At 38.4% G+C, this 26,693-nt stretch overlaps 1 protein-coding gene across 1 annotated transcript in view; it reads left to right on the top strand.

Annotated features, from left to right (window-relative positions):
* Positions 1-26,693, top strand: part of LOC137294888 (fasciculation and elongation protein zeta-2-like) — a 66,802-nt gene that overhangs the window by 25,310 nt on the left and 14,799 nt on the right. Inside the window, exons 2-4 of the mRNA XM_067826033.1 lie at positions 1,578-1,686; positions 15,498-15,653; positions 21,244-21,355. Of these exons, the coding sequence (XP_067682134.1) occupies positions 1,578-1,686; positions 15,498-15,653; positions 21,244-21,355 (377 nt within the window). The remainder of the gene's footprint in view (positions 1-1,577; positions 1,687-15,497; positions 15,654-21,243; positions 21,356-26,693) is intronic.

Raw genomic sequence — 26,693 nt, 5'->3', positions numbered from 1 at the left:
AGATGAGCATCGATCTGCACTTGGGATATGATGACATGTAAACCAGTCAGCAAGTCTGACCACCTGATCAGTTAGTTGCCTCTTTGACAAGCATTGGTAGCTGAAGATCAGTTCTAACCCAGATTTATGTCTAGATAACACTAGGTCCCAACATACTTGTCCTAAGAATAAGTCAACTGAAATGGATCCAAACGCTTACGCTGTGATAGAATTTATCTTTCTTCATTACGTCAACCACTGGTTTGCCTGTCCAAGACTCAGTTATCTAGTCTGCCGGAAAATTGTTGACTGCTTTGCATTATTCATGGGAAAATGGTTTCTTTCTTACTAGAGTGAAAAGCCAACACCCTGGAAATCAGTTTCTAACTCGTTTCACACCATGATTGTCTGCCAGTTTCACTTTCAAACTATGAGAGTCATGTCCAACAGACGTAGTTCCATTATCACCCTGTGAAACAGAACTGTGGCCACTGCATGAACTAGGCACTGAGCTTAACATAGGTCTATGTTAAAGCAAGGGTACTTCGGTTGTATTAGCACCAAGATTGTTCTGTTCAACAAGGCCTTGCTTAAACATTCATACAAAAGTAAGACTGTTCAAATATTTGATACCAAATTCAGATTCTCAGATTCACTCATGAATTTAAAAATATTGAATATGTTTATTGCACTTTTATGGAACCTATTGTTTGAATGAAGCAGGTTGTAAGGGTACTGAAGCAGTACTGAATACAGTCTTGTACTACATTCACTGGAGGAAATGAGACATTGATGAATATGGAAGTCATTAACTTGGGGTAATTTGTCTGGCAAGTTCCTGTAAGTGAGCCAAATACTATTAAGAAAGAATGAAAATGAAAATCGATTTCTCCTGGAAGTGAATTTGTTTTGAACAGCTACAACTTTCAATTGACCTCAGGATTTGGGAACACTGTACAGATTCTTTACAGTTAGGAAGCATTTAAAATAGAAAGACCTGTAAGCTGGATCATTGTAGAGGATCATCTGGCTAATCCATGAAATGACTGACTTGTCAGCGTAGGTTGTCTCTTCCAGATCTTTACTTTCCTTGTTTTCAGTCCATTTCCACTGCTGCCTTGTATGTTCGTGTAACATGTGACAATGTCTCCGTGTTGGTTTGATAACAAAAATTGTAACATGCTTGTTTGATAATGGATTTATCTCCTGTCCATGCTGGTTTGATACAGGATTTATGTCCTCTCCATGCTGGTTTGACATAGGATTTATCTCATGTCCATGGTGGTTGATACAGGATTTATCTCATATACATGCTGGTTTGATACAGGATTTGTCTCATGTTCATGGTGGTTGATACAGGATTTATCTCATGTACATGCTGGTTTGATACAGGATTTGTCTCATGTTCATGGTGGTTAATACAGGATTTATCTCATGTCCATGCTGGTTTGATAAAAACGTATTTTATGGCCATGGTGGTTTAATACAGCAATTTAAGTCAGGTACATGATGGTTCAAGACAAGATTTAGTTGATGTAAGTGTGTAAGCTGCTCTATGTTCCTGCTTCTGTGGCCTTAAACATATGTTATCTTTCCAGGATGTGGTGGACTATAACAGGGAACTTTGGCAACATCCTTCCTATTGACTGGTCGAAGACGTACACAAGGCAGCTGCACACCAAAGTTCTCAACCTGGGGGAGAAAAGGGTAAGTGCGAGAACATATTTACCAGATAGACAGCTATGTCACATTTTTACATCAGTATGGTTGCCAAGTCTGATGCATTTGACCTTAGAACCTATATTCATAATGCTTATATTTCATTCTTTTCACATGTGTATTATGTCAGTTGGCTGTTTCAGATTCTGAAGGTGTATTTTGTGGCAAATTTGTCTTGAGAGGAAAGTAGATATTGTACATTAAGGTTTCAAGGTGGATTAAATGTCATTAAGACATAATACTGATAAGTCTGGGCACAGGTTTCAGGTTATGTGGAATCCCTTTGAGAACTAATTATGTGAAAGGAAAGGTCACATGACACATACTGGTTGTCAACATGAGATGTTAGTGGGGGTTTTATTTCTTCACATCAAATTACAGTTAATTTCTGTTAGGCAAAGAAAACATTTTGATATGGCATTCTGTATGGAGAACATGTGTCTGGATCTGCCACATTTTACAATGAATTCATTAAATATTGTGTTAATTCCAATAACTAAAGCATTCTGTAGGTACCTGTGTAAATTGGGTGAACACCAGTCGTCACATCAACTTTTGGTGCAGAGTTCTTATTCACAAGGATCTCAAGAATGCTCTTTGAATCAAATACCATTCCCCATATTAATAGGTTTGTGGAGTTGAGAAAGTAGCAGTTGCCTTTTTCCTCTGCTATTATCAACTTTATCATTATACTGACATGCTGCAAAAAAATTAAACACTGAGAGAGGTGTTATCTGCGCTCACTTCACTGATCATTAATGTACCGAACTATTCTGATTCCTTGATTCAAAGAGTTCACAGAAATAGTCCATGTAGAATGTTTACCTGGTTTTGCATGGACACCTCAGGGATAGATCTGGCCTTTATGCTACACCCTGGAGATAGAAAATGACAATCCAAGATGAAAATAGGGTGATCTGTGCACCAGAATGAAATAATTCAAGGCACCTTCTCAGAAAATAATTACTGCCAGGATGGCTGATGCAGGTACGCAGTGATTGTTGACGATAACAAATGCGATGATCTTGTCACAAGTATGGTAATTCCAGGCATCAGCTCCTCACAGCATAATGGACACCTCCTGGTCGACACTTTTAGATTGTGGGAGATACAAAATAAGATGATTCCACCTCAAGAGAGCGGTATTTCTAGCCATGCCCTCTTTTAAGTAGTCATTGCTACCATTATAGCCAGAAGAGATGCCCAGAGACCTTGCTTCAGAGGCCAAGGTACAAGTACTGTAAATATGAAGCGTAGACTGGGAGTTTCCTGACGAAGGCTGTTATACATGTCTGTTCACATGGCAGTCTTTCCGGACATCCTCCTTAATGGAAGTGCTCACCTCTGGTATTTGGTCTCTTTTCCTCCCATTATCAGCTGCCAGTGCCAAGATCCTTCTCTTTGTATCACCTGATGTCTGAAGAGAAGTCACCCATGCTAAGGAATAGCTTCCTTTTATTGGCAGTCGTCTCTACTTTCCACTTAGAGTTCTGTTTGCAGCTTTGCATATTGCCAGTCAAATGTGTATGCATGTGTTGCAGTGTATGCTGAATGTTGGGAAGGAAGTGTGTAAGTGTGATATGTTCCAGTTTAATATGTTTATCAGTTTTTGCAAGTTCTTACCAAACTGTTTTTTTTATATATTTTTCAGAAATCATTAATGCCATTTTACATCAATTTCAATTATTTGGTACCAGGAAATTATTGATCCTGAGTTCAGCAATATTCTAGTCAAAGGATTAGCATGTAAGAGCACCATCAATAACATGCTCAGTCAGTGTCAACGCATTAATTGGAGATATATTGTAGAGAGAGATTTCAACAGGCGCTTCACAGCCATTTTGTCCATTAACCTATGTGCATCAAGTGAGATCTTTTCTTGCCAGATATAATTCTGGACATTCCTATTTCAGGAGAGATATTTCAAATTTTGTAACTACCAAGAAAGAACATATGTCAAAGAGTCTATTACTTATGCTGATCTTTCTTAAACAATTTAATTTAGAACATCAATCTTTTTCCTTGTCAGCTGTCCATTATTACTTGTGTGGGCAGTAGTCTCCTGCCTAGTGCTGTTGGTGCATCTTCAAGCTTATTACTTCAGGATGTGCATTCTTTTGGTTTCACTTGCATTGATTCTGCTCCAGACTTTTGAGTATTGGACTGCAGAATGTTTTCGGTATGCGGCATTATCTTTGGAAATAAATTGACACTTTGCAATATATTTTTCAGTGTTTGAGTGTATTTAGTAAAAGATATATAGTGAATTTAGCCATATGTTGTATCATTAACTAAAAGCTTGTTAGGCCATAGGGTATAAATTTTTCTTTCACTCTGTCATTTCCCTCCAACCATGACTTGAAAATATGGCTACTGATGTAATGTTGTTGCTAACAAAAGGTTGGATTGGTGGTTTGCACTTGAAGTCTTTGAATATCTACCAGTATGTTACAGTATGAATCACAATCCTGACACCTGTATCTCAATACGTTGCAATACAGCTTTTTGCTGATACAAAAAAACCTATAAAATACCTTGAAATAGGGGCAGAAAGACTGCTGAATGTTTGTTGTACAACATGGCACTTGTGAATAGTCCATCTGTATGTCATCAAGCCCATAAATAATATAATTTGAGTCAAACAGTTAAGTGGTTGTTGTGGAAAACAATATCCTGGCTAGGTATTCTCAAAACATTTTTGGCCGTGACTTCTTATGCCCATTCTTAACACATTGGCTACGATCAAAGTTAAGAATTCTTATAGTGCTACGAATGTTTCAAGAATATGGCCCCTGCACTTAACCAGATCTCTGGGCCTGACCACCCATTAGTTTCTTGCTTCTTTGGACAAGGATAGACTGCTAGGGATGCTAAGGATTTCCCCAGATGAAAATATGATCGCCATTGTAGATCTGCTCATTCCAGGAAGGAACTTTCAACCACTGTTTGTGTGGTCTAGATTCCTGTTGTCATTTACATGAGTATCAGTGAAGTACAGTACATGACATCATTGGTAATCTGTCCGATTACATGCCCTTATGAGTGGTGCATCATAATCCATAGAGGTCCAGACTTTCAATATTGTTTGCATATTTTATCTTTTCACAGAATGCTTGTTGTTTGGTAGGCTTAGTGTGTCTTTGTACATCAACTGCATACATTGTTTAGCATGGTGTAAGTCACTGGATGGTCTGTGCCAGATTCAATAATTTACAGACTGCAGCCAGAATATTTAGCAGGAAGTTTGCCAAATTTGGTATTAAACAAAAATACAAAGCATGTTGTACTGCTGGAGTCCAAGTTAGAAAACTGAAGTGAATATCATAGCTTTCATTTCATGACAAATTTCATCATTTATTTTTTAAGTTCAAATTCCTCATTTGAATATTATACATGGGCAGGCCAGAACGAGAACGAGTACAGTAATGGTTGAAAGACTCTTCGAAACCAGCTAATCCAACTCAAGTCTCATCCATACTCTGTTGCCTGACATGCCTTCATTGGGTTTGAAATTACAAGTCTAAATGAGCCAACTCATGCCATAGCATGTCTCTCTCTGTATTTTTTCAAATATAGAATTACTTAAATTCACGTCTGTATTTAAGACTAATTAGATATCAAGTAAATGCCAATTTGAAATGCTATCTGTTCTCATTCCCAAGTTCAGATGCTGGGACACCAAAGCCGATGATTAGCTAAATAACTACAAATACTCCTTGCATGTTGGGAGATGTAAAGTTGTGGCAATAATCCTCTGTTGAGATGCATTATTATATGACACATTGTCTGCCTCTGAGCGGACTCCCAGGTCTTTGATTATCATAATGGATGTGGATAGTATCAATATGATACCTCTGGGTGGACCAGCTCACTGCATGGCCGTTGACATTCATCTGTTGCTGATAATTATTGCCTCTAGGGTAAACGCTGTCGCAGGATAGGCAGTGATGGCATTTGTGCCAAATGTCGACAAACAAACATTACCATGAAACTGATTCATCCAGACAGTATTTGCACAGTTTTTTTGCTCTAGGATTTTTGTATCAGGAATGGTTTGATACTGGTTTAGGTGTAAATCTGTGAAATTGGTTTTGACACTAAATCTTTATTACAAGATAAATTAACAAATCTTTATTGAAAGATTAGTTAACACAATTTTGTGGAAGCAGTTGATTGGGTTGAATCACTGACTTTGTGTGCTGATGATTAGGGATCTCACTCTGAGGGTGTGGGTTCGAATCCCCAGTGGGACTTAAAAAACGAATGCAATAGTACAACCTGAACCGAACTGAAATATATGTAGCATAATCGATTGTTTATAAGTTAAAGAAAGCCTTATTCTTTGACTATTGTTAATGACATTACAGATTAACTTAGCAGAATCAGGAATTATTCAACGCCTTTTGAGTAGTATATATTAAGATTCAGTGAGCTATGGTTCTGACATGGAGATAAAAGAATGGTATTTGTTCATGCTGTCAACCAGGTTGGTTGGTCAGTTGGTTAATGCCACATTTGGTTGGCCACACACAGCAATATTCCAGTAAATAACTGAGTGTAGACCAGACAGTTCAGTGATCAACAGTGTGCAGTTGGGATACAATGTCATGTGATCAATGAGTGTGTCAGTGAGTCTGACCACCTGATCGTTTTAGTTGCTTCTTATGACAAGCATCACATGTTGAAGACCTATTCAACACATATCTTCACAGGTAGTATCAGCTATGTATGTGTATTTGCGAATATACTGTATTAATTCAGATATTCTATTGCAGTGCTTATTGCAATGTACTGGGAGATAAATATTTGAGAGTGTGCGACAGATTGTACAAGCAGATCCTATTTTCTTTATATCAAGGCCGTGCAAGTGTATGTTTTGTTTCAATTTATTGTCTATTCTACAGTTTGTAAACTGTTCTGCTTTGTCAATAATTAATTAAAGAAGCATCCGTTGTGAATGAAAGATTGCAACTTAAACCATAGAGATAATCACAAAGCTTCACATAATCTTTTAATCAATATGCTTGTTCTCAGTATATGTATTGCAAAAATGTTTTGTTTCAAAAGCATTTTCCAGTATACAACAAATATTCAATTCTGTAATCAACAACAGGCTTGGTAAACACAGACTCACAGACACAGACATTGTTTTCTACGCTGTTTAACAGTGATATATACAGCTGTAGTGTATAGTAAATAAAATTCACTCATTACTAACCAAGTTTGTCATGTTTGCAAGAGAGGAAAAAGGTCAATGGAGAGCCCAAGGAAAGGCACTCTACAGTATATGCAAGAAGGAATAGCCATGTCCCAGAGATGCCGAGTCAGCACATTGAAGGAGTAGACAATGTTCACCATGACACTGGCATACAGCCCATTTTGCTGCCATGCTACTAGAATTCAAATTGATTTGCTGAAAAAGGAAATCTAACCTTTGTCGGCCTCGTCATCAGCGTTGATTTGCATCCATGTTAGGCTGATCCCAGTCTTGGTACAGAGGTCTTTGTGTTTGTATTAGGAAGATTTGTTGACTTGCAATAGCATTGTAGAGCAACTTGCAGTGCTGTTACATACTAACAAGAAGTATGAAAAGCTCTAATAAAGCTTCATGCATAGGGAAAAGTGTTGACAATCATCTAGTCTCTGAAAAGAAAATATTTAACAGAAAAATTGTTCATGTTAAAATAATCATAAAATATGAAAAGCAGGCCAGGGATTTTCTTTATTTTCAGAAATTTGCTATATTGTCGACTTGCATGGGCTTTTGGGGACAGATTTGTTTTGGGGTATATATGACAGACTAGGAAAAGTGTTGATTAATAATTTGAGAAAGCAGGAAAGTATTAGAATGATCTTGCTCTTACATTCGATCCTGGTTTGCCAGATATGTGTCTGTTGCAGTAGGTTTGTGAGATAGGTAGGTCTGTGTGAGTTTCACAAAGTGGTGAAGGTCTGATACCCACAACAGACTTTCCTGTCATGTTAAGCTCATACATGTTGGTATCACAGGATGACATTACATTGAACTCATCTCATTCACTTGCTCGTTCACTGACATCTTTGGGGGCGTAGGGTTAGCCTAATGGTTAAAGTGTCCACTTGTCATGCTGGAGCACCAAGTCTGATTCCCCACATGGGTACAATGTGTGAACCCCATTTCTGGTGTCCCCAACAGTGATATTGCCGGAATATTGCTAAAAATGGCATAAAACCATACTTACTCACTCATTCCAACATTGTTTGACTTTGACTTTCAAACTGGTTTTTAATGCTAATGTTTATGTGAAGGAATACCAGTTTATTGCAGAAGGAAATTGATTGAATGTACTTTTATGAATGTTTAATATAGAATTAAGGCAAATAAGGTCTATGTATCTTGTGTTGACATGGTGGGACATTTTGAAGGAGAGAGAATTCTAAGAAATGAAGAAATGTTGGCTTTTAACCCACCAAATTATGTCATAGACTCTCTCCATTGTGAAATATTTGCATAAATGTACTTCAGCAAACCCATGCTTGCCATAAAAGTCAACTATGCTTGTTGTGAGAGGCAATTAACTAACGGGATTGGGGCTCAGAGTCACTGACATGGTTTACACATGTCATCAGTTCCCAATTGCACAGATTGATTCTCATGCTGTTGATCACTGGATTGTCCGGTCCAGACTATTATTTACAGACCACCGCCATATAGCTGGAATATTGCTGAGTGCAGCATAAAACTAAACTCATTCGCTCACTGCATAAATGTTCCACTTTATCAGAACTAATGAATATATAGGCCAAGTTAAACTAATCTTTTCCACTTTCAGCAGATGGTATTAGAAACATTTCTGTTTCTTACCACTATTTGAGTATGACAAAACTCTTGGATCCAATTCTGTCCCAGTTAACCATGTTATCATGACATTTCTCCAGTTGTACACATCCACATCTGGCCTCTTTCATCACCTACAGACTAAACTCATCCAGTTGTTTTCCATTTCATTCATAAAGCATGAACCTAGCTGACACCCAACAAATGTATCAGTTTTGTCAATCCCAAATAGCTCTTTCTTCACAAGATATTTCAGGAACTGGAGAGCTGATCACTTCTGAAGATAATCTACCTGTAGTATCACATGACTAGATGAAAGCTAACCTTGCCCTGGCCTAACCCGCCTTCATCTGGAGTTTCTTCTGAGTAGTTCAGGAGCCTGAGTAAGTGCTCCTTAATTTTGTTCAGTTGTTAGAACCAGCTTGACATGGAGCCATTTAGCTGTGTTTAGTAGAAACAACTTTGTGTGGAGTTCGTTTATAATGTTCAGTGAAACCACTTGAGGTGGAGTTTCTTGGTTGTGTTAAGTGGTTGTGTTCACTGGAACCAGCTTGAGGTGTGGTTCCTTAGTTGTGTTTAGTGGTTGTGTTCACTGGAACCAGCTTGAGGTTGGGTTCCTTAGTTGTGTTCAGTGGTTGTGTTCACTGGAACCAGCTTGAGGCGGGGTTCCTTAGTTGTGTTCACTGGAACCAGCTTGAGGTGTGGTTCCTTAGTTGTGTTTAGTGGTTGTGTTCACTGGAACCAGCTTGAGGTGGAGCTCCTTTGTTGTGTTCAGTGGTTGTGTTTACCATGCTGGTGTTGTGGCATATATAAACTGAACAACCCCAATTTCCATCAGTCATTCACTGTTAATGAAACAGGATATTGTTCAAGATTATTTCCTGTCTGTGTTCATTGAAGCCCAGTGGCTTTCATATTCCAGTGAAACATATTACAATCCCATAGGAACTGCCGATTCTTGTGACCTAAACTTGTCGTATGTTGGCCCTATGTAGTGTTGTCTGGTCATAGCTTGTGTGTTGTCCTCGTTCCACCCTTCCTGCTCTCTCGACTCTCTCTGCCATGTATGAATCACATCTCATGTGTGGCTGCTGCCAGACTCTTGCTCGTGATGAATAATCAATGAATATATACAAAATGGTCTATAATATCCCGTATCACCTGCAGTGTATGTAAGAATTAGATGGATCAAAGCAGAGTAGAATAGTAGTTTCTATAACATGAGTCTTTTGATGTATTAATGGTGTGAACATTTGTAGTATTTAATTTAGTGTAGAGCTATCTGTGTCATTCAGGTCAGATTAAGGAAGTTGGCTTGGAGATCTGTAAATCACTTCCGAGTTCTGTAACATAGACATTTAAGACGGCAGATATGTCAGATAGGAAGATATGTCAGTATCAGCTTCATACAGATGACCTCAGTTTTGTTCCCGGGTGCCATTATGCAAAGCAATCTAAGAGTTTAGGTGATCGTAACTCTCAGAACTTCTCACAGGTTTACGACAGTTATAGCGCTAAGTTGTTTTGTGGAATGGCACCATGGTCCACCTTATTTTGTTTAGTTTGATGAGACCTGCATGTCAGTTACCAGTGTGATTCCTTGGTCACACTTTGTCCATCTGCCTCATGCTTGCTGTAAGAGTTGACTAGGATAGTAATCGTGCTGTCAGGATCTTTGACTTTGAGGATGACGACAAGCAATAACCATTGTGGATTGGCTTGGTTCTGATTGGATTATTCACATAGCAGCATGGGTTGCGGTAATATTTCTAACACAGGTAGCAAGAAACAAAATATATTGGTGGAATATAATATCGATACAATCCTTAAGAAAGTAATCATTAGAGACATTGAACTTACTGCTGGTGTCAGGTGTAGGTAAGCACTGTAGGGAACTAATTTCTTTAGAAAAGGCTGTGAAGATGAGGGAGCACCATAGCATGTAAACAGGGTTGGGATTCTTAATTGCATCCAAATTGGTAGTTGAAGGATCTTGAAAGCTGGGAGCAATTGTCTGGCCACTTTGTTTTCTTTCACTGTTAAAAAGGCCAACCAATAGCTGCCAAAAATCAACATGTCTCCAACTTAATGAAAACAGTTAAGAGCAGACTTTGAAAATTGTCAGATTGATAAATGGTTTTCAGGGTCCTTAAGAGGAAAGAAAGACACCATACTCATCCTTTTATATTGACTTCAATTATCACAAGCCCACAAGCCAAAGTCAGTTCTTCTAATGTTAAAAAATATCTTTAAGTGTAGAAAACTTTAAACTTTGTATTTATCCCTAGTGACACTTTTAAATATTTCATCTGTGTATACTTGCTGGTAATGAGATAGAGGCAAGTGGAGCGAGCAAGTTTTGTTTACTACTTTTACTAATATTCCAGCGATATCACGGTTGGAGGACACCAGAATCACATTGTGTCTATGTTGGGTGCCGAACACAAGGATGACGAAATGACCACTTTGACCACTTTATGACACCACCATCAGGAGTAAATGTCAGTTGAGCGGATGTGATTGTTCTTTAAGCATTATCCCCTGGCCTGAGGCCCCGGTGGACATGATTACAGTTCACTTAGATCAGTTTGTACAAGTGCTTGTACCCTAAGACTAATCGGAAGGTGAGGTAGTCTATGATTAAAAGATACGATTGTTTTACCAAAGGCCCTGGTTTGACTCTCCATGTGTTAACAATGTGTGGAGCTCATTTCTTGTGTCAACTGCCAAGGTATTGCCAAAATCTTGCTAAAAGCAGTGTAAAACCCAACTCACCCAAGCTCTTTTTCTAGACTTACATTTACAAAAAATAATTCCAAACTACAGATTTGTTCCTGCAGACTAAAAGGCTTTCTGCAGACTGTTTTAGAGATATGATAAAAGTTGAATTTGCTGTTTGACTCTTTGTTTGTCTCTTTGTTTGCCCGCAACATTCCATCTATATGATGGCTGTCTGTAATAATCAATTCTAATCTCATTGACATCTTCAGCTTCAGTCTGACCACCTGATCCTGACATTTGCCTCTTGAGAGGACAATGTTTTATACGAGCACTCTGCAGCCAAATCCACTTGTCAAAAACATAGTAAAGGCAAAACATTACCTGTGATTACAATAAGAGCAATGATTTACAGTCCAAATATTTACACTACTGTCTACAGAAACATGACAACTTGCACACGTTCATGTTATTCATGAACGTCAAACTGTTGCAGTGAGAGATTTAACTGCAGCTAGACTCAGTAGTGGAGTATAATGAAAGGTACTGAGGCTAAGTTTACTTAGACTGCTAAATTTAAGTGTTTATTCAAGGAAAATGTATGTTATTTATAAGATGAGGCTATTTGAAAATAAATAATTGTTTTACATCCTGAATTGTGCCGTTTGAGTTGCCCCATTTGAATTGCAGAATGAAATAACCATTTGCTTTCAAGTGTACACATGCCACTCACTCCCTCCCTCACTCATTCTAGTATGGTGTTGATAATTTTGACCACGGCATGGATCAAATCAGAGAAATGTGTTGATCCCAGAAGCAGAATCGAAAGATTCACCTTATTTCATCATTACATTGTTAAGTTTTCTGCCCCCTTCAGATGCAATCAGTTAGATATCAATCAGCACAGCATTTTCAGTAAGCCTTCAGCTTAATCCAGTGAGGTGCTGCTGAAGAGTTCAACTGTTGAAAACATAATTCAACCAAAGGTGCATTCCAATTATTGTAGGGTTTAAAAACTCATTTCAAAGCATTCCAATTTGTGCAGGGTTTTGTAAAAAACAAGGTGCAGATTACTAAAACCAACTTCCTCTGCCAAGTAAAGTAGTTACAGTACCTCTAAACTTATTTTCATGGCAAAACAATTCCAACATTCTCATTTTTTTCCAAATAGGAAATGTCAACCTTGTCAGTAGCTCTCCCATAACATTCTGAATACTGGCAATTGTAGATTGTGTACCAGGCTTTTACTCATATTAGGTCCACTACCTCTGACTGAGGAAACTGACAAGCAGGCACGTTGGACAAGCATGGGGTCATTGTGATAAAGATGGTTCCTCATATTTAGCTGGGATCGCCCTCAGTGTAATTTTGCTAAAAGGCAGCCTGTTTCCTGGGAGGGTTTTGCATGTATATCATTACTCATAGACCTCTGCGTGTTGGGCGTGTATTACCTACAAGTCCGGTCACATCTGGTAGCTTGGTGATGTTAGGTGCTCTGGGAAATAGCATCTCACTGGGATTAGCATATGGAAGAGTGGAACTGTTTGAGCAGGATTAGACTGATTGTTTTGCAATTTGAAAAAAGGGGAACAAGGCTTTGGAATTTAGAAAATGCATTCTTGGTACAGGGATATTTTGCATTTTCTTCCTTGAAAGTTTGATAGGTTGGATATGGTAGATGTTGAGTTGGGAAAGGACTTCCAAGTTTGTAATATCAAATGGAAATGTTTACATGTTGCCTTTATCCAGAATGAAGCTCATTAATGTCTGTCAGGCAGGTGTTTTGATTTTAGAAAGGTAATTTCATATCCACTGACTCATTTACAGTTAGATAGTCATTTCATTCTCTATCATGCATGCTGCCCCAAATAGGTAACTTGAGTTTGAGGTTTGCTTTGCACACTGTGCCTGCATACCAATGTGATGTGTACCACATTTGCCCTAATAAACAAACATAACACAAACATCAATGCAACTAAAACATATTTTATATAATTACTTAGATACAGTATACTTCTTCTACGCTAATCAGCATTCTCTAAAACAACATTTGTTATGTATACAATAGAATATTGACGGTTGAGTGTCATGTTGGTCTTTATGAAACATGGGTCTTATAAGAAATATCTCGAGGTGTTTACTGGAGAAGGATGCTTTGCATTACAAATAACGTATATGTTGAATGATAAGAATGGTAGCACCTCAGCTGGCCTGTTCAGACATCTTGCTGCTGTGCACATCCATCTACAAACCTGTCAATGTGTTAGCAGCATTGTTCTCTAACACTGACAACAGCATGGCTGTTACAGCTTACTCACCCACAGCCTCACTCCCATACTACATGTACTCCACAAGTAGAAACTATCTCCTTAGACACTATGTTTGACGTATAGTCATAAGGTTCTGCAGTCTATGCACAATCTATCTATAAATTATTGGCTGGACAGTCTCATGACTTTATCATTTGTGAAGGGTTAATGTTTAATGAGTGGCGTTTGGAAAAGAATTTTTAATGGATAATGAAAAAAAAAGAAAAGGATTAAAGTCATCAGTAGAATAAGCTATGGATTAGAAAGAGCTGCTATCCTGGGTAGTCACCAGAAACAGCTGCTTTCCTGAGAAGTTAAAAAACAGCTGTTGTCTTGAGTAGTTTTGAGAAACAGCTTCTGTCCTCAGCAGTAACAAGAAACACCTTCTATCTTGAATGGTAACTGCAGACAGCTGTTATCTTGAGTAGTTACTACAAATAGCCAATGTTCTGAACTATACCTTGAATGACACTGTGTGAAAACCTCATAATGTTTAGTCTTTGACACTGTTTACATTGAATGAACTTCAAGTGACAATTACTATACCTGTATGTCCTGTTGTGTTATTATTTTGTGAAACAGTTCCATGTTTTGCATGGGTACTGGGATTTAATAGAACACAGGAACATGCATCGAATACCCACAGATTTGGAGAATGGGCTCAGAAAAAAACAAAGTGCATACATGACATGTACAATTTTTGGTTAGCAATACAATGGTTGGTTACTGTGATAATTATCAATTCTTGGAGTACACTACAACACTCCAATAATGGGACAATTGTATTTGATTATCTGGGGTCCCCTTGTCCTAAAGTGTATATGTCATGGTCAGTATATTGGGGGAAATTAATCTTCAAGAACTGGAAATTAATTTTTGATATCAGTAGTCCACATGAATGATCTGCTCCAGAGTTGCCATCAACCGAATGGGGTAGTAGTTGTCCCTAAGGAAGTGTTACTGGTCCTTCTAAATTTCAATCATTACAGACTAACCAGTTCATAAATATTTTAAAGCTTTCATTCTAAACAGACCCATGAAGATCTGGGGTTCAGCAACCCATGCTTGCCATAAAAGGCGACTGTGCATATCGTAAGAGGTGACTAATGAGATCGGGTGGTCAGGCTCGCTGACTTGGTTGACACATGTCTTTGGTTCCCAGTTGTGCAGGTCCGTGCTCATTTTGTTGATCACTGGATTGTCTTGTGCAGACTCAATTATTTGCAGACCACTGCCATATAGGTGGTAAATCCTGAGTGCGGTGTATAACTAAACTCACTCACACATACACACCTGTTTTGAACATGACGTAAAATACTTAAGTTTTTATTGGTAAACATAGTCATAGACATGAATACCTTGTTTAAGTTTTTAAATCTGACCATAAGGTTGAGACACTGCTATGCTGGGCTCTCTTTGGTTTACTAACTATATCAATCCACTGTCAGTCATGTTTAAACCTATACTCTTTTTGTGCAGAAAATAGTATGTCTTGTAAAGCTTCTATTCCATCACTTTTATTAAGAAGTACTGGGATGAAAATTCATCTATCTCTGTGACTTTGTTGTGTGTCATTGTACACTGAAGATATGGAATGTTCATATCTTCAATCATTGGTTTCACTTATCTGGAGAATACTATTACAATTCTATTATATTCTGTTATAATGATATAATATAAGGCTGAAGCAATAGAAAGTAATACCATATAGTTATAGTCCATGTGTCTATATAATTGCAACATACCAACCGTTGAAAATGTCAAGTTTATGTTAGTCCTTATGATCCTCATGTATTTTTCAATTGGGCAAGGATTTTAGGACTGCTGCCAATTTCTGTTGTGCAGACTGTGTGAAATAGATGGGATATTGCTGAGTGCAGTATTATAAAGAAAGCAAAAAATATTTAATTTGTCTTCTCCATGATGACCTCTTATTCACCTGCTCCCTATTGCAGGAACCAGAGGTCCTAGATCTGGACCTCTCTGATGATGAGGAGCTGGCCCAGGCCTTCGACATGCACTCTCTAATCATCTCCAGCCTGCAGCCCGAGGAGTCCGACCATGTGGCCTCCGCTGAGGAAGTCATCAGCGAGATCGACACCATGATGCAGGTGAGACATTTGGCTTGAAATGATGATATCAGTGAACTATCCTTGTATAAAACACCAAATTCCATTTCAGAAAAAAGAGTGATGACACTCCATTATTTTTTTACACAGATCAATGGATCAGTGTGAAGTCAGTCTTTATTCTCAGCTCCTTGGGGAATATATTACCCAAGTCTCATGTGAGGCTCTAGAAGACTAACAGTCACATTACCATGTCATACCAATGAGTACCCATTCAATGCTGAGTGAACATTCAGAAATTGCTGGTGATAGGGTTTCTAGGTCAAAAAGATTTTCAGAACTAGCACATCTAGCAACCCTTAAAATATTTAATGCTTCACATTAGGGCCATGACAAAGACCTCTTGAGTTTCATGCACAATGTTAAGCCAACTAGCCATTACTTGCATTATTTGCAGTAAAAGCAGCATGTTTAGACTCATAAGACAATCCTCTTTTATACTGTTTATACTTTCACAAGTTTGCCATTACTCTTTTGAAGTTGTGTCATTAAATGTGGACTTCATGTGTAATGGAGTATTAGGTTTTGGTTGAGTTGAGATGTGCATTGCATTGTTGATTCATTGTGTAGCGCAACAGTAGACAACTTTCCAGATTGAGTTGTGCACATGTGTTTTGCGGAAGTGACAATTGCAACCAGAGAACTTTAGCTCCCAGTTGAAATACTGCTAACGTTAACTTGCTCAGGACCACTTAGATGACATTTTAAGTCTGAATAATTGTCAAACTGGCCTGCACAGGCCGAAATATGTCCAGACAAGAGGTATGACTCAAGCATCAAAGTTTCTGTTTGACTTGAATCACTAGTCAGAGGCTCCAATGTAGTAAACATCCGTTGGTCTTCTAAGTTTATGGCAGCCTATTTGTTACGAGTAGACAGAAGCAGACGCACATGTTTTCAGTATAGACATGAATAATTATTAACTTGACTCATTTCTTGCATGTCTGTAGAACATTCATGTATCAGTAAATCTTTTCAGAAATAATCAAAGCATTACCATTATTCCTGTATTCATATTCCTAACCCACTCAAATGATACCTAGATGAGCTCACAGAATGCGGCTGGAGAAACGTTATCTTTACCCAGTTAGGCGTACCATTGTGTGATGTGAATTCCTGTCTGGTAGACAGACCCAGCAGTGATTCCATGTCCAATGGTCTCTGATATATAACACTGCAGACATCTCATCATTATTACATGGGAGAGGGTCAAGTGCTGCCCAGCATTTAGGTTCAGACCTGCCTATCTTGGCGTTCAAGTAATATGGGGTTGTCTGTGGGGTAGCTAGTACTGCAGTTTTCTATTCTCTGTTAGTTCCTGTAGAACATTGTTTGCGAAGCTATTTTGGCTGTATGGTTGGTTCAAAATTGTTTGTTGGGTAGCTGAAGAAGTTTGTGATTGTGAATTTGGCTGGATGAATATGTAGATTGTTAGGTTTACCATGATTACAGATCGAAGTCCAATTGCTGCTTTTGATTCAGGGTTCAGGGGTTGTTACCTGTTCAGATATGTTTGTGTAGTGTCAGGATTTGAGTTAAGATATATAGGTAGTAATTATTAGTGGTTTTCCTATTAATTGAAACAATGGAAGATTGGTCACAGTGAGGAAACAACCAAGCAATTGATCAAATGTTTCATAGTGGAACACAAACAATTTTGGAACGACTATTTTAGTGTTTAAAACACTTGACTGTGGATCATATGTTAGAAGCTGAGTCTCAAAATGTGTAATTCTTAGAAAACACACTCACTCTCTGAAAGTTATTACTGAATATTTCTTGAAGACTCTGGGAAGTTTATGTAAATGATATGTCAGTCATCACTTTGAAGAAGCAAGTTGAAACATTTTTCAAAGGTAGGGATGAACTGTCTAGAAGGAGGTTCAGTCTTTTACACTGGGTCTGATTGCCCAATCTATCTCTAGTAGTCTCCTCAGAAATATTGCTGAAATATTGCTTATACTTTACTCATACCTCCATATCTTGTGTCAGTTCCATGTCATTTAACTGCAGTTTAGTGGATAGAACATCTGCCCATAGAGTGGATAGTCTGGTGATGATTGAAGATGATCCTGCATGTTGAGTGCCTGGCATTATAGTGATAAACATAGGACTGGACAGTCCTAACAATCACATTAAAACAGACATACTGTCTTCATGGACTATCATGCATGCTCCATAAAATGATAATAATACGGGACATTAATATTATGTAGCACTTGTGTCTTTGCTCTAAAACATTATTAGCTTGGTTAATCTAAGCTGCCTGTGAGGCACTATGTTAACAGTCATATGGCCTAACCCACCAGGTACCCATTCACTGCTGGGTGAACAGAGGCAGTTTTGTGCAAACTCACTAGGGTGAGACCAGATGTGCTTCGTTGTAGGGCAGGACTGAAGTCCTAGGTACTCACTGTAGTCGTGCTTCTGAATATGGGCACTATCTACGGAAAGTCAGTGCCCTTCACATAATTTGTGACCTGGACTATATGCATAGGACCACAGACCACCTCATTCCCCTAATCTCATTCAGCACGACCAGTCTAAACCTTGTGAACTGCAGAACAAAATTTGCTGACAGAGTCCTTGTGCATAAAACAGATTCAAATACCATTTCCATCCGACACTTATTTTTCAAAAGATATGTTTTTTATCAGAAAACACATCACTATTAAACTAGATTAAACAGACGGCAGACTCATGGATTCATAACTAGCCAAGCTGACTGATTGATATTTGCTGGCTAATCATGTATTTCCTGTAAATGTACAAAACAAAACATGAAGCATCATTATCATGAGTTAATGACTGTCCCCACAGACAAGTTTCCATTAGTGTGATAACTAAACGATGATGGCTTATGTGAATATGGGTAATCTACAGCCTACAATACATGATGGTGTAACATGCTGCATTTATTTGGACCTGTCAGACCTTTACTTATGTCCATTTTATTTTACTCAGTACACCAGGGACAATCAATGATGCCTGTAGCAGGTACTTGCTGATGGAATACACACATTTATCATAAAATGCACTCTTTTTTCAATGGTTTGTTTGCTTGTACTTCACCTCGCCTTGGAGAAATTATGTTTGAGAAACCTGTTTTGTATTGTTTTTATAATGGATTCAGCTAAGAACAATCAATGGTGTCAGCGAGTTCTATTTAGGAATATTCCAGCAGGAGGCACAAGGAATGGACTTCACACATTGTACCCTTGTGGGGAATCAAACCCAGGTCTGTTGAGTAAATGGTTTAACCACTATTAAAATAATAGTATCTTTCAAATATGTGATACTTTGTGAATACCTGTTATTGTTTTGTGCAGCCATAATGACTCAGTGATGTATAGCACAATGATGCAGTTAAGAAGTGTCGTTTAGTATGACTCTGCAATGCAAATAGCATCACCATTCCCCGTGAACAGTCAACTTAATGTGGCAACAAATGACAGGCTTTGGTTACATACTCATTGTTGAAACTTAGTGCTTAACAGTAGGTTAGGCTAGTTGTTGAAGTGTTTGCTTGTCATGCCAAAGGCCTGGGTTTGATTTCCTGCATGGGCACAATGTGTGAAGTCCATCTTTGATGTCCCTGCCATGAAATGTCTGGAATATTTCTAAGAGCAATATAAAACTAAATTTACTCACTCACTGGAAAGTCCTGAAAATCCTATGTTAGAGCAAGACAGTGAAATGTTGTATGACCAGTGTCAGATATGTAGCCTCTGTTGTGGGACCAGTGTCTGATATATGAAATCTGTTTTGGAACCAATGTCTGATATATAGCATCTGTTATGGGACCAGTGTCTGATATAAGAGATTTGTTGTGGGACCACTGTCTGATATATGAGATCTGTTTTGGAATCAATGTCTGATATATAGCATCTGTTATGGGACCAGTGTCTGATATAAGAGATTTGTTGTGGGACCAGTGTCTGATATATGAGATCTGTTGTGGGACCAATGTCTGATATATGAGATCTGTTGTATGACCAGTGCCTGATATTGAGGATCAAGGTTAAATCAGGGCCAAGTTAACTCTTGACTTATGACTATTACAATGCATGCAGCCTAGATATCATAGTTGGCAAGAGTTGTTGTGTCCTCAATCTATCTTACAATGTTCACCGTCTCTGCTTTGTATGCTTCGGTCAGATGAAAGGCCTTTTCTTGATATGATTAATTTTAGTTGGCGGTCCACCACTCTGACAAGGACACTAGTTAATAGAAATTATTTGTGCATTTCCCTTTACAAGAGGGTAATGTGAAAGTTAATATTAAGACTTCAAACAACACCCTCAGGTTTTATCAAATGTCCTTCAAATGTCCCAGATACTGAAGTGTTATCGCAAAAATGAAGGGGAATCGTACTGCTGAAGGATTGGTTTGAAGGGCAGTTTCAGTTGCATTTCGTACTTGTACAGTATCACCAAGTTCTGTGAAAGATGTTGTCAGTCAGATCTTTCTTGGACCAATGTGTCATTATTATCAGTTATCAGTAACCTTTATTCAAACCATGTAATCAGCACGAGCTTAGATACTCTGCTCACCTGGCAGGCAATACCCAGCAATCTGCCCGACAAAGGACCTTTGCTATTGATTACGTAGTTCCCTTATCTAAAGGTTAAACCTGCAATGTGAATGAACAGAAGGTCATGTTGATTGATAATGCTTCTGCCTCCGGAGATCAGACTGGCTCAGTCCGTAACAAAGACATCTTACGATGCATTTTGTATTAGATAGTTCATCCACATGGACAGTCAGGAATCCGCGAACAGTTTCTCTACTGTTTTTGACATCATGTCACAAGGGATAGTCCATATTACATGGCTAAATTCTACTTTGACTCAGGGCCACTGCCCTTGGCTACAATCTTTTAGTACAGACCCCATAAATGTATTTATTTGCCTCCATCCTATAGAGAGTGGTTGGGTTGCCCAGTAGTTGAAGCATTCTCTTGTGAAGCTAAAGACCCAGTTTCGATTCCCATATGGGTACAATGTGTGAAGCCCATTTCTGGTGTCCCCAGCCAGATGCTGCTGAAATATTGCTGAAAGTGGGGCAAAACTGGAGTCACTCACTCACTCCATCCATCCTGAAAGATATATGAAGTATTTCTGTCAGAGATGTTTAATGACAGTTGCTGTGTTTGGAGAAGGGCTACATTAATTTTTATGATCAACATGTTGATAATCATATTGTCCATAGATGCCCCTGCATGTGTCTGTAAGGGTTACATTGTCTGTAGATGCTCTACATTAGACTGTATGTGTCAGAGTGTCCAGAGGTGCATGAGTCAGTGTTATAATAGCAGTCGCTTTGCACAGAAACATCAATCTGCTGGCATGATCAGAAGGTTTGACCTTTGCAGACAGAGGCTCCAAAGGATAAGACCACTGACTGTTAATGGGGAAGTGTCCATGTACTGATCATGGCTGTAGGAGATGAAAGAGTGAAATATTTTTTTTTATAATTTCAATAAATGACTGTAAGGAATTTGATAAAATGTTTATTTTTAGAGAGTAAGTGCACACTCTTTTTATAACATACTGCCTTAAAAATGTTTTAGGAGCCTGACCTGGATGATGTGCCAATGGGCCTGGAAGGAGAGATCCCTGAGGATCTGAGCTACACCAAGTTGAAGGAAACACTTGCCAATCTTCCAGCATACCCTGAAGCAGGTCAGTATCACTATAAGGACGAATAAATCTCCTCTGGTTAATCAGATATGTTGTGATTTTATTGGAAGATAATATCTGTGTACTTCGTCAGTATATCTGTATTCTTTTTAATATACAGGAGTTTATCTTTACCTGTTCATCCTAAATGTGCAGCAAATAACAGTAAAAACTTCAATTTAATTTCTGAATTTCCTAATTCATTAGAAACATAAAAACTCCAACGTGCAGCAATATAGCAATATCTTTCTCAGTTTACCAGTGAAAAGCATTTAGTTTGGAATCCCCAATAAATCCCTGGGTACCACACATTTGTTGATGTGTTTGTGGTGTGAGTATAGCTTGTTGCTGGACAACCCATTCAACCTGACTCCTTCATCAGCACAATAGTTCACTGAGCCATTTGACATCAATCCATTCAGTACAGTCTAATGTAACTACATGTTTGAAATTTAGAACTATAGAAATCGAGTTGATGACTGATTTAGAGACAGTGAATGCTGAATACATTGTGATGCTAATAGTCACATGTTATAGGGATATAACATGCTGCCAGGAAAATGATTCAAAGCAAAGCCAGCAAATTGTTTGTGCAGCAGGTCATTGTATACCCAAGGATTGTCAAAGTCTTACTCCAATTATTCAAAACCGTATCCTGAATTTGTGGATACCCTTGATTCATTAACATGTTTTCTCATAACTTAAGTTTCTTAGGAAGTTTTGATGCACACACAATGCCAGACAGAAATGATCCCAAACCCAGCTTCACATGTATATACATGAAATCTAATTGTCCAGAACTGAGATAAGTAGTCCAATATCACTAATGTCATTAATACCAAATTTTATTTTTGCAAAATATCAAGTAACAAAGATACCGTTAGCACCAACCTTTTCACATCTAGTTGTCATCTTTCCTAGGTATCAATACTTACTGCAATAGTAACAGTGTATGTCATACAGTGCATTGGTTGTTTATCTAACAGTTCATGACACAACTTGACACAACAGAAATACTTTTAAAAACTCACTTTCTCAGACAATCCTTCCTCCTTTTGAGTAGACAAAATAAAATCGTACATTTAAAATATGATTTTCGCAACATTTTACTTAGATCCATGATCAAGGTTAGGCGAATGTAGCTTGTAACATTTTCTGTTAAATGCATGTTCAGCACCTGAAAATGTAGTATCTGCTGCATAAAATCATGAAATATAAAATGAATTATTCTGTAGGATCAGATATGAGTCTCACATCAGATGAATGCCTCGACTTAAATGTCGAGTTCTGTGCATGGTTGCAGACAGGTATAGAGGACCACAGGAAGTAGGACTCTATATTCTGAAGAGAGATACCATCTGGTTGTGAGAAAGATTTATTTCAGTATCAAGCACTGGAGAGTTCCATTGAACTTGGTCACTCATCAGCACCATATTCCTGAAAATATGGGTTAGTCAATATTTCTAGGAAATTCTATCCATATGTTTGAGCCAGTAATCAGAATCCCTTCATCAGTGCATTCTTCCACAAGCAACCCATCACATGCTGATGACTGATAGAGTCTGATAAGGGGATTAGTTAGGTATCTCTATTTCTGAGTCGATTGCTCAGTTGCTGGGCAGGAGGAGTTGGACACTCTGCTCGAGTGGGATGCTTCAGCCTTAAGAGCTGATGGCTTCAGTGTTAATAGTTATCAGGAGGTATGGGTGACTTAGTTTTGTACGGCACTGTAATTTGATTGCAGAGTTACCTCCCTTTTGTCAATGCAGTCAGTTGTGCACTGTTGAATCCCTCAACCTTTGCTTTTCTATTGCAGAGTTGTGTCCTTAACTTGATCCTGTAATCAGTCTGTAATGAATGATTATGGCCCTTGTTTTATCAGCATTGTACTTCTAGGTCTTACAAAACTGACTCTACCTGAGACATTGCTTTGGGCATTTCAGGCATTGCCTATCCCTCTCTATCACACTCTCATTTACATGGATACATTACGGGATCAAAAGACCATTCACTCCATGCTCTGAAACTCACAGAAATGATCATGTGATTCGATTTCTGTACCGAAATACCACCTGTGTATCATGGTTTCACAACATCCTTGTAACATGACTGATTGTTTGTCACTACGGGGGTTGGTGTTGTAGCCCAGTAGTTAATGTGTTTGCTCATCACAATGAAGGTCAGGTTCAATTCCCCACATGGGTTCAATGCATGAAGCTCATTTCTGGTGTCCCCTACCATGCAATTGCTAGAATATTGTGAATAAGTGGCATAAAACCTCTCTCACTCACTCATGATTAGGATCATGTTTTTGCTTATGTCACTGGTTTCCTGGGTCCAGTCAGGCTTTCATGATTGCTGGGTTAATGCTGACCATGTTAAAATCCACACTTCAGAACTTAGTATGTCGTTGTGTAGGAATAGCAACTGTCTGTGTGCGTCTATTTACACTGATCATCCTGTTGAGTGGTAATAGATGTTTTCTCAGTGGGAACTCTCAGATGTATTGGATTCTCAAGGATGAAAATATCTTACACAATATAAACCTTACACTATATATACCTGTCTTAAATACGTCAAAGGTCAAGTGTAAATCAGTTTATTCATAAAGATGATCAGTGATAAGGATTTAGCACCAAGGTCTTTCATGGATAAATCTTGTAAAAGACACACAACATTTTTGGTTATCTCAGACAACTTCATCAGGTGAACTGACAGTTGACAGCATCATATATAACAACTTCTAAATGCCGCTAAAAGATAAGGATTTAGCAGTTTTCCAGTTATTGCAGGAATTCCCCAGATTGGACTCTTTGTTCCTTTATGGGTGAGATATCATGTCAACTATTCAGGCTAACTCTTGAGCCACTGACCTACCCAGACACCTCCCTTATTCAACCAATTCCATTGAGCTAATAGACACTTTACCAGATACAGGATTGAGACTGTGTTGTCTAAAGTTCCAAACTGCTGTACAGTCTTATGGCCTGCCTAAACTTTTGGTCGGCCTTCTTGCCTGATGCAGTCAATCAGTATGAACGATACGAAATCTCTTAGTATTATATGTACTGTTGAAGTGCAAAGAATTGAGTTATAATGGCTTTGTACCATATGAAAATGAATTTTTGAAATTAGCATTTGATACATTCCTTTGGGTGGCACCTTTATTCAACAGTAACTGAATGAATATTGATTGTGACGAAAGTGGATTTAGTATTTTTGAATTAGCCCATGACGTTATGGATTTATGTCAGCCCAACTTGAGCTTGAAATATCTGTTTGTGAAGTTGAACTATCAGAAAGTTTGCTCAGGCAGAAGAAGAAATCCAGTATGACGGTTCTGAAGCCATTGCAGTTGTCAATTATGGTTGCCATGTTCTCATTCATTCCTTGTTCCTTCGGGGTTCCTTGTGACAAAAATGTCAATTTGCATCATTGGAAAATCTTTTCAGCACAAACTCTAAGAAAAACATTTGGATATGCTGCTGTGTAACAAATTATCTGAACTTTTTAAAATCTTCTGATAGTTTGCAGCCTTTAGCAATCTCTACAAGAACCACATCTGCCAAAATCTTTTTTTGTAATTGAATTGATGAATTGAAGAATCAAGATGTTAAAGAATGAATTACGCTTCATCGAAAAGATATGGGATATTGCACTTCCAAGATTTTGATGTAATTTGAATTTGTGGTCACATAACATAGAGTGTTTGCATGATCGAAATGTGCTTCATTCAGTTTTTTCCATGTTTAAACATTGGGTGGTATAAATATCCCGTCTTCTCTGGCACTGCAATTTGTTGTCATTGTTTGTTCATATCCAGATTTGCCGGAATAATGATACCAGATTCCTGATTTGTCCGCTACTGGATTTTGTCAAAGTGGCACTTCTCCACCTCACTCAAGACATCACTCACTACCTCAGTCAAGGCATCACTTACTAACTTACTCAAGGCATCACTCACTACCTTACTCAAGGTGTCTCTCACTACCTTACTCAAGGTGTCTCTCACTACCCTACTTAAGATGTCACTATCTCACTCAAGGCATCACTCATTACCTCACTCAAGGCATCACTCACTACCTCACACAAGGTGTCACTACCTCACTCATTGCATCACTCATTACCTTACTCAAGGCATCACTCACTGTCTCACTCAAGGCATCACTCACTACCTCACACATGGTGTCACTCACTACCTCACTCCAAGTGTCACTCAGTATTTCACTCAAGGCATCATTCAAGGAATCACTCACTATCTCACTTGTTGCAGCCATATAGGACAGAAGAAAGAAAAAATATGGCTTCCGATGACACACTCAAGGCATCACTAACTATCTCCCTCAAGGCATCACTCAGTATCTCACTCAAGCTTCAGTCACTACCTCACTCAAGGCATCACTCATTACCTTGCTCAAGGAGTTACTCACTACCTCACTAAGGTGTCACGCAATATCTCACTCAAGGTATCCCTCAATATTTCACTCGGTATCTCATTCAAGGCATCTTTCAATATCTCATTCAAGGAATCATTCTTTATCTCAATCAATGCATCACTTTCTGGGCATCACTCAATACGAACTCAAGGCATTCATTTAATATCTCACTCAAGGCATCACTTATAATCTTAATCAAGGCATCACTCAATATCTCAGTATATATCTCACTCAAGGCATCACTCACTGTCTCACTAAAGGCATCACTTACTATCTGCCATATGACTTCATCAACTACCTCAAAGAAAGCATCACCACTACCTCACTCAAGGCATCAATCACTACCAAGGAACATACCACACTACCTACCTCACTCACTCATTACCTTACTCACAACCTCACAGCCACTGATACTACTGGTAACCTTGCATACAATCACCCTCTCGACAGAAGACATGCAAATGAAAGACAGTAAAATTGGCAGTCCTTTTGAAAGAACATTGTAAATATTCATAGGCAAAGTACAATCAGTGTAATGCATTGTTTTATGGCTTTGTTTGATCCTGTGGAAACAATGTCATAAATGTCAATTATTTACAGACCACTGGTAACAAGCACACCAAACATTTGGAAATACCGTTTATATTATCTAACGATGCAAGGAAGTAAATTGTCCATAAAAATAACAGTCATCATTTCAAAGTACACTGTTTTTATTATTTGGAGCCTTTGTTTATGATCAAAGCGGGGCTAGTCAGGTTGAAATATGCATGTAAGAAAGCACTGTGGAGCAGTGTTTGCATGAAAACAGGAATTTCTGATGTGGCCCGATTCCAGTGATGGTCTGTTCCTAGATTGCCAACAGACACACAAGAGTTGCACAGTAAGTGAGCCAATCAATACCA

This window comes from Haliotis asinina, chromosome 8 (assembly GCF_037392515.1).
Source record: "Haliotis asinina isolate JCU_RB_2024 chromosome 8, JCU_Hal_asi_v2, whole genome shotgun sequence".
NCBI classification, from domain to species: domain Eukaryota; kingdom Metazoa; phylum Mollusca; class Gastropoda; order Lepetellida; family Haliotidae; genus Haliotis; species Haliotis asinina.
Note: the sequence above shows the minus strand (reverse complement) of the source record. Positions and strands in the feature narration are given on the sequence as shown.